Source organism: Danio aesculapii, chromosome 18 (genome assembly GCF_903798145.1).
Source record: "Danio aesculapii chromosome 18, fDanAes4.1, whole genome shotgun sequence".
In the NCBI taxonomy this organism is placed as follows: domain Eukaryota; kingdom Metazoa; phylum Chordata; class Actinopteri; order Cypriniformes; family Danionidae; genus Danio; species Danio aesculapii.
In genome coordinates, this window is record NC_079452.1 from 14550394 (window position 1) to 14560393 (window position 10000).

Below are 10000 nucleotides of genomic sequence, written 5' to 3' on the forward strand. Positions count from 1 at the left end.
GCTGGGAATAGAACACAACCAGGAGCTATGCTTTTAACTACAGCTCTAGGTGTAGCTGCAAGCGTACAAGTTTGCAATGCGGTTTGCGAATGTTTGTCGGAACGATAGATTTGGAAGACACCAAATCAACTAATTATGTTTGTAACGATGAAACTTGCGACCTTAGTTGGCTAACAATGGTTTTCGGAAACGCACCCCTGGTAATGTAGATGTTGAGCTGAAGCAGCGAATATTAGTTTCACAATGATGAAGGACAGAGGTTTGCTGAACCAACTACTGAGAGATTTCAGCTGCTGTCTGGGCTTTCACTGCCTTTTTACACCTCCCTTTCTTCATGTGTTCAAAACTTTTTTTTTCCTGGGTCATTTCATTTTATTACACAAAACTTCATTCATAAACTAATTTGATTTGTTTTCATATATGTATTTCTTTGGTTGTTATCAGCATCTGGTGAAAATTTCAAGTCAACATCACCTTTATAAATATGCTTTTTGAGAAAAATGGTTACGTGTTCAATACTTATTTCCCCCACTATATATAGTCATGTGTCCGTTGTTGTGTTTTATGAAACACATTTTTTAATGCGTTTTAAAAGGCGCATCTGGGTGGCAAATGTTTATAGGCCTCATCAGGGGCCTCGGGTTTTGAAATAATCTGCTGTAGTTTTTCATGGGGGTCATTTTGCAGTTTTAATGGTTCAAGCCAGTTATAGCGTGTCATAAATATGGTAGCAGTATAAACATACGCCTTCAGCAGGAAAGGAACGAGGGCCACGAAACGAGTTTACCAATTAGAGTGATGGAGCGAGAGCTGAGGAGGTGCTGACAGAAAGGTGCACTGAAGGAAAGAGGAACGAATTACATAAAGTAGACTGGTCTTTTCAACTCTTCCAGTCCTGTGGATTTCTCTCTCTCTCTCTCTCTCTCTCTCTCTCTCTCTCTCTCTCTCTCTCTCTCTCTCTCTCTCTCTCTCTCTCTCTCTCTGTGTGTATAATGAAGCCCTCAGTTCGTCTAATCCCATTAAAGGCCAAATTAATACTGGAAAGCTGATAGCTGAGAGAGTGGTCGCACCACTGGCGGTCAAACCACAGTGTGGACACTATTTTGACTAAACCTCAGATAGAAGAGCAGAAAACAGAGAAATGAAGGAAGAGAAAGAGAGCGAGGGATGTAGAATAGATTCATAAATGGGTTCCTGTGGCTGAATGGCTTTAGCCATGGAACATCAAGGTAATTAAAATAAGAGAAAGACTTCAGAAGTCAAACTGTTCCCTTGACCCCCTCCAATTTAGCATTCGTCATTAACATTAATGAGAAGTGTTTGAGAATTTAAAATAATGGTTTTAATAGAGTTAAAACAGGAAATGGAATGATTTGAGAGCCCAATTATATTGTTAGACAATTTTTTAACACAGGAAAGAAACCCTTGGATTAAAAATGTGTCCTGGCTGAGATAGGCAGCTAATTACACTATAAACAAAAGTTTAAAAATACAATACAACAATAAACATGCAAAAGACATGTTGAAACTACAGCTTTAAAAAGACTTAGTTGGTTAACTGGTCTATTTGCTGTCTTTCAGAAAAGTTTTGAGGTGCTTGCAAGGTGCCAACTATTAAACAACAGCATGGTCAGGCTAGGAGACTAGTTAGATGAATTGAAAACTAGCAAATCAGCTTATACTAGTTGAGACAATTAAAAAATTCTTTACGTTTAACTCAAGCCCATTATCTTCTGTAAAATAAGCATTTATTCTAGTGTGTTTTTACTGTGAAACATACAATAAATTTGCCTTTAGTGTTTCAGTTAAGCTTACTCACGTACTGTAGCATGTGTTATATTTTGATCAATTATCTACTGAAATATCAAAGTGACAAGGATTGATATTATATAAATAAATCTAAAATTCCACACACACAGGCCTTTTCAGTCTATAACCTTAAGTTTTGTTAAGTTTACATCTGGCGTCCACACTACTCTGACATCTTCGACCTGTGAAAATGGAGTGTTTTGAAAAGAATGAAGATTCAATTTTAGTTTGGCAATGGTAGTTTTCCGTTCCATATAACAGTCTGAAATGCAGACTTTTGAAAACAGAGGCATGAATATTCACAATCACTCTCTAATTGGCCTTCTGGACCATTACAAATTGTTCTGATTTGTCTAACCCCTCTTGTATGACCATTACCATTACCTCTTGTATGACCAAGTGGCAGACTGGTTGGTTGGTTGGTTGGTTGGTTGGTTGGATGAATGGATGGATGGATGGACGGACGGACAGAAGGATGGACGGGCAGTTGGTTGGATGGTTGGTTGGATGATTGATTGGTTGGTTGGTAGTTTGGTTGGTTGTTTGGATAAATGGATGGATGGATGGACGGACAGACGGATGGGCGGGCAGTTGGTTGGATGGTTGGTTGGTAGTTTGATTGGATGGTTGGTTGGACAGACGGACGGACGGTTTGGTTGGGTTGGCTGGTTGGTTGGTTGGTTGGTTTGTTCGATGGATGGTTGGCTGGATGATTGGGTGGATGGACAGACAGGTTGGTTGGTTGGTTGATTAAAAGTTTGGTTGGTCGGTTTGTCGATTGATTAATTCCCAATTTGACCTTAAAAATGATAAAAAATAGATAAGGAGCACTTTGGAAACCAAAATAGGAAGGAAGGGTGAGGGTTACAGTGCATTTTTAGCATAGGTATAAACATTTCAGCATTCAACTCAAATTTAACAAACCAAAAGACATATGTTAAAGTTCCCTATTATGTTATAGCTTTGTGTTATTAATTGCTTGAATTTAAGCTTGCGTTGCTAAACAAAATTATCAATGCACTTTGAGTATCTTCTGAAAGTGTGCTGTGCCTTTTTCTCTGCCCTATTAGCATTAAAGTTATATTCTTAGATTAAAGAACAAGATGGATTGAACCCCTAGAGGTTTTTGCTTTTTATGACTGTAATCCTTCACAAGCTGTCTGAGTGTGTCAATGAGAAATATCTGACCATCACCGTGTGTGTGTGTGTGGTTGGTACCAGACGGTACTCTGCCAGGTCTAGGATGGAAGCTCATTAAGGAGCCGGAATATGTCAAATGCAGCTCACCCTGACCGCCTTATTACCGCCTATATTCAATAAGTCACTGTCGCATAAGGCAGTCAGAAACCTTCACAATGCAGCCGCTGACCTTTTTAAACCGGCATATTCTATTAGCACATGTAAATGGCATAGTCTTCAGACTGGGAATATGAAGCAGAGTGTCTAGCGTCTACTGTTTCTTTGGTGTTAGTTGTGCATCTCTGCTAACAATGCATAACTGGTGCGTTAAAGATGCTGTTTGTATGTTTTTGATTCTTCTTAAGTTTAATGCATGCAAATATTTAAGAAACATGCTAAGTGAAAATTATTTTTAATCTAAAAAATCAATGCTTAAGTTACTTATTCTGTTTAGAAAATTTGTGCATTCCATGTGTGTCTTTGTTTTGGTCTCTATAACCAGCCCACTGGCAGTTTACCCAATTATATTTCGACATCTTGGTTTGCCTTAGCGGAAAAAAACTGAGTATTTCATTTCAGTCATTAAGGCTGACTCAATGTATATGTGTGCGGCCGAAAAAATTTGACTGTTCGGAGGACAGTAGTACACTCTAAAATTAGATGTAGATTCATAGATAAAAAATTCATATGACATGGTTTGAATAGGCAAATAATATAAATATAAATAATAAATATTAGCTGAGTTGCTTACAATGTAAGTGTCATGATCTTTAGCGATCTAGCCTGTGCAGATCACTGGAGAACTACACATATATCACTTTCATGAACTATAACTCCCATCATGCACCTCATACACAACAGTTCCTGATTCCCCCTGATTACTCACACACATTTAAACATAAGTCACTCATTGCAGTTAAGTTCTCGTGGTGGCAGATGTGTAGTTCTCCAGTGATCGCGACAGTAAGGCTCGACCCTCAAGCATGTTTGCTTCTGTTGTTGTTGTCAATCTGGCAACCTATATTTGCACGGAGGGGTGAAAAACTCTCTCCAATGCTACGTAATGCACTTTTAAAGGAATAGTTTCTCCAAACTAACAAAAAATACATTTGTTTTCATTTACGCACCTTCCAATTGCTCTAGACTGATTTGAGTTACTTTGTTCTGTTGAGGATATTATGAAGAATGCTAATAACAGGTTGCCACTGACTTTATATGTTTGATTCGACTATGAATTTAGCTGTCTACCAGTTTCAAACATTCTTCAAAATATTATTTTTTGTGTTCGACGGAAGAAAAAACGTTGAGTCCATTTTCACTTGAACACAATTCGCTGGCTATTCATTGAAGCTGATGCAAGACTTTGTTCGATGTACAGTATTGTACAATTTGTATACAATATGTATTGATAATTTCATCAAAACTACCATAGCGTATTGCATCGCCACTTTATATATAGTTTCAGAGTTTTTAACTCCATCATGTTACATTGACTGTTGGTAGATTTTATTTGTGCTGACCTGTTGTAAAGCTTGGTTACAGTATGTTTACAAGGAGTGCCGCACAAAGAAAAGTCTTCAGAAACCGCATGTAAGCATATAAGCTGTTAATCCAGCAATTGTGAACGATCCAATGCTGAGGAAAAAGTTGCACATCAGGCTTTTGTGTATGTGTGTGAGTGTGTGTGAATTACTTCTCCAACTCTAATTGGTGTTTGCAAATGATTTGGGTACTTTTAAGACATGGCTTACCGACATTTTATTTTGTTTTTTTTTTGTTTTGCATGGGCTTATTACTCGCTGTGCCACTTGCTTGTCTTTTGTGTGCTTTGAAAACAAAACCACTACTACTGCGTCAGCTGTATACATGTTCAGTAACCTTGCAGGGGATTCATGTTCCAGCATGATGATAAAAACCACACCACTGATTTGAAAGATGCTATGAACTTCTGAAAGCAGCAGCGCTTGCTTTGCCTTTCACCTGCATCATTAGGACTCTTCATCAGTTTTGAATTCATTGAGTTGAAAGGAAATTAATGTATTTCATGAATGGTTTGATGGAATAAAAGAGTGTACCACAAAAGAAATGTATTCCATATAAGCCAACAAGGTCAAGTTGTTCATACAGTATGCAAGCAACCTGCACTTATTATGAATCATAATTTCTGAGGTCGATCTGGTTTATTATTGTATCTGATTGTTACTTTTAAATGGAAGTTTTACATTCACTGAATGTGTTAAATGATCGAGGGTGCCTACATACTAGAATTTACTCTCAGAAAGTGTTTCAAATCCATTGAATTTAATGGAGATTAAGCACTGAGGGGAGAAAATCACAAAAATTAAAGGTAAAGTTCACAAAAGATACAAAAAATCCAACATTCAATTTACACACCAATGAGACTCAAGTGGTTGGTGCATAAATCTATTCATATTCAACTTATTATTACTCCCAAGGCATCCAAAACTGACGTATACCCTTAGCTTAGAGTTACTATATCAACAAACCAGGTACTCTATTGCTAAATGATTAAAATCAAGTTTATAGCAATACATTACTCTTATCTGCCTGTTGTTTTGAGAAGTGTTAATATGTACGGTGTAAATGGGATTGGGTGCTTAACATATGTTTGAAATCTAAATTATGAAAGTTAATTTGTAATTTTAAGAATCAAGTCAAGCAGTTTTGTCGATATATTGATGCCTAGGGTACCATTCAGGAATGTTTAAGGCGCTATATGGTGAATAGGGAGTAAGAATTGGTTGTAATATCACATAAATCCTCTTAGTTGTACCTTCCACAGGTCAAATTCTGTCTTTGTACCCAAAACAGAAACATTACACCAGCTCTAGTGCATAGGCACCCTCCGTGTCAAGACTTTTGTTTGATATCTTTGCATACAAAATGTTTTGAGTGCTTGTTCTTTGTGGTCTTTCCATGAAATGCATGACATCCAACTCTTTCTTTTCTATGTGAACCGTCCTAATGGGCTGGTTTGGTGGGAGTGGGTGGGGGTGGGATTGGCTTTGGGGCGGGGGCTTCTTCCTGTCTTCCCTTTCGTTTCTCCTCCCCTTTATTCCTTTCCTGAGCACCTGCACAAATGCACCTCCTTTCCCACCAGAGCACTGACACACTCTCCCCTTCCATCTGTGTTTTCCTACCCAGAACTCCCTAACGTCCCCTTTGATGAGCAAGAGATCCAAGCGGAGCTGCATAGTTCCGGTGCTGCCATCGGTGGTGCGGTTGGTGGAGTAGCCCTGCTGGTGGCCGCCATCGCACTGCTTGTCTTTTTCCTGCGGCGTCGCCAGCGCACCTTTAAGGGCGACTACAGCACCAAAAAACATGTGTTCGGGAATGGATACAGTAAGGCTGGCGGAATGCCCGCCCATCCTCCAATGCCCAAGAACCTGCAGTACCCTGATGACTCGGACGATGAAAAGAAGCCAGCTCAAATAAGTGGGCCTGGTGGCTTCGAGAGCGGTGATCGGGATTTCGATGGCAACTCTGAGGATTTGAAGAGACCCTATTTCACTGTAGACGAAGGCGAAAGTCGCGATTACGATGAACGGACTCTCGCATTCCAGTACGACCCTGAGCCCGAGATCGCCGACGACATGGTCTCCCAAACCGACGGCTCTGTTATTTCAAAGAAAGAGTGGTATGTGTAGAGCGGCATGGGGAAAAAAAAAGATCAACAACCTTTTGCCCTCTCCTGCATCTGACCACATCTACCCACCTCCATCACTAGAACCCTCCCTCCATGTGTTTACCCCGATCTGCACATCTCACCACCCCTGACCCAGTAACCTCCGCCCCATCAGAGATAAACAGCTGTAGAAAATTAGCTCGCATCATCGACACGTCTGCGTCATCACACATCCACATGCTTTTAGATGAACCTGCTACAGCAGAAAGAGGTTTCCTCAATGACTGACGCCAATCAACATCCAGCAAGGCTGGACCGGCAGGTCGCTTGAAAATATTACAGTGTATTATCCTTTTTGTCTCATTTTGTTGTTATTATAAATGTATTAAATGTATAAAAAGAGACTGTAATTGTTTTGGAAAGGGGTATATTGCTGATCATGTTGTGAAAGTCTTACACTGGATGTACGATTATTCTTTTTTATTCTTTGTTAGTCTTTTTTAAAATCTCATTAGCATATTACATTTCTTTTTTGCATTAATAGTTTTTTATATAGTCATGGTTTTATATGGAGTGTTGGTTATCAAAAGATGTGGAACTTAAGAGTAGAATTACTATTCCTGCCCAAACAGTGTCATTATGAGGTCGAAGGTCATATTAACACTATCGTGTTAAATGGAAACATCGCAATTATGCAGTTTTACCGCAAACATCATTCCTGAATGTAGGATAGGGTCCGAAATTGTGGCATAAGTCTGTAAGCTGGAAAAAAATATGTGTGGGTTCTGACTGCTCTCCAAAAACAGTATTTATTTTAAGACCCGAGGAACACATCTGCAGCGTTAGTCATATGCACACTGCAGTAGAGCATGCAGAGCGGGGCCTAGACAGATATACTGCATCCCACCCACCCATCCGTCCCTCAATCTCCATGCCACTCTTAGCCAATCTGCAATCATACTGTAGATCCACCACCGCTGTGCTGCGATGCTATTCCCAAACCTATTTCCTCATCTGACGCAAAAGGATAATCCTGTATAATGTGGTGTTGTTTTAAAGACAGGGTGTTTGTTATTTAGTTGGTGATGTGGAGTGGTCAAAAATGTTCGTGTAAATATGAACAGGTTCAATGGTAATGTTTAGTTCCGCAGGAGATTATGGCACTGGTGTCAACCACCGTTTAGAGGTGGAAGCAGTTCTTTCCGAGACCAGGTAGCGGTGAAGGCATGGGTCACGGTAATTAAGTGACGGAAAATTCTTGAGCCAAAGTGAAATCAGAGGCTGCGACTGGGCATCGCAGACAGGCTTTTTATGGAGCGATGGATCTTCCGCAAAGCCGGAAATCCTTTCCAGATCCTCTATAAGAAGCAGAACTTTGCCTACAAATTAGTACATGTTTAAATAAATTAAAACAGATACTCATCATGATTCTGACATTACCAACAGTGATTTTTTTTTTTAACTCATGGTTTGGTTTAGCCTTTTTGTCACACTTTTACATCAAGATTCATTGTAAATAAAAGACTTTCCAGAGTTAAATAACCTGCTTAACTGCACCCATATCACCTCTTGACAAAAAAAAAAAAATGAGTAGTGGAATTTATCATGGCTTGTCTATGAAATATTTAATTCCCTTTGCCTGCCATAAACATGGCTCTGTACAAGATGAGAGATTAAGATGCCGAACCGCTGTAATCACACAGACAATCCAGGAGAACCTGTAAACTCGCCTGCGCAGAATCTAATGGCTTTTTTTTCTCGCATTTTCTTCAAACATGAACTCTACTGAAGGGACTTAAACATGATAATATCCCTTTAAACTGGGATTACCACACTCCAACGAGTAGATGAAACCATTATTGAAAGAATCTACAAAACAGGCAGCCGCAGATTCCTTACATAATAAATAAATACAATGTAGGGAAGTTCACGCACATCTCGATTTGACCTAAAACATACTGAATAACTGTAAATCCATTGCTTAGCAAGCCTTGTATTTTAGCTTAGAACGGTGAATGAGCAGAGTTACACAAATTGCAGTGCCTATATGACGTGTGAGATGTTTTATTTTTTGGTTTTAGGTCTAAATCTGTACATATCGTTTTCTATTTTTTTAGTTCTCGTGTCACTCGGTGTACATTTTTAATGCATTACCATGGTAAACATCTACACATGTTGGTGGGAAGCGCATCGCCTGGACTTCAAGTATTATAGGAGCCGTATTTGTACCTGTTTTTTTACTCTCACAAGTAAAAATATCCTCTCTATGCTTCATATGATGGAACAAAGTGGGAAAAAAATGGCTGGTCTGTCAGCCCTTTTAACTGGAAACCGGCTACAAAAATCAACGCCGTGATTGAATCTGACATCACTTTATCTAAAGCACAAGTTTTTTCCGTTCCCAAAACTGATTTTAGAGGTTAATTTTTACAAATCTTGCTAATTTCTATTTGTCTTTGGTTGTTTTTGTTGGATTTTTCAAGTTAAGCACAAGCTACACATCCACCAAATGTCTATTATGGGTATTAATGCCAAAAAAAAGAACTCAATTGACTATTAATGTTCATCAAACATATCATTTATTATTATTTTTTATATACAATGGTTTGTCTTGTGGATCAGTTAATGTTAAGGCTTCATTAAATGGCGCATGGGCGTACTCGATAAATATTTCCTTTTTTATTTTAAACATTATTCTCATAATAAATATTGTTAATATTCATTCTTTTATACGTTCCTCATTTTCACATTGATTTTTCATTCCAGAGTCTCATGTCTTTCTAACTGCCCACTTCAAAGCCTGACATTCCACTGTAAATAATGTATGTACCTTGGAAACTATAGCTGGGTTTACTGTACGTGCGGGGGGAACAGAATCGGTGGAGTTTTTTTCGAGTCTGGACGTTGACTGCAATCTATAAAACAGATTAGACGGCTGGAGATGTATAGCTTATTGCCATAAATCTACTTCGACATCGACTTGGGTAGATTAGGTTTTGATATGTTAATGGGGTTGTGTATAGCGATTGTGGGGCTGATGCATTACGATGACTTTGTACATAACAGCAACAAAACAAACAAACAAAAAATATCTTTGAAAAAAAAAAAGATCTTGTCTTCATGCAGCCGTGTGAATGTATGTCTGCTGAGGTCAGTAATGATATGATGATAAAAAAATATATATATTGTTCACATGTGTTGACCCAGTGAAGTAAACTGTATTTGCTTTAAAACATTAAATGATTTCAATGTTCAACGACGCTTTGTCCCAGTTCACTCACTAGATTTGATGGTGTTATTTTTACACTTACATGATATGATTCATTTGTTACATTAGCTTGTTATTAGCTTCTTACATTGGAAATT

General features: G+C 38.6%; 1 protein-coding gene across 2 annotated transcripts in view; it reads left to right on the forward strand.

Moving 5' to 3' along the window:
• nectin1b (nectin cell adhesion molecule 1b) overlaps window positions 1–10000 on the forward strand; it is a 451256-nt gene that overhangs the window by 194061 nt on the left and 247195 nt on the right. Inside the window, exon 6 of one of the 2 annotated variants that reach the window (XM_056478834.1) lies at window positions 6154–9890. The exons of the other annotated variant lie outside the window; for it this stretch is intronic. Coding sequence (XP_056334809.1) covers window positions 6154–6656 — 503 coding nt within the window. The 3' untranslated portion in view covers window positions 6657–9890. Of the gene's footprint in view, window positions 1–6153; window positions 9891–10000 lie in introns of those variants that run through there. 2 annotated transcript variants of the gene reach the window in all.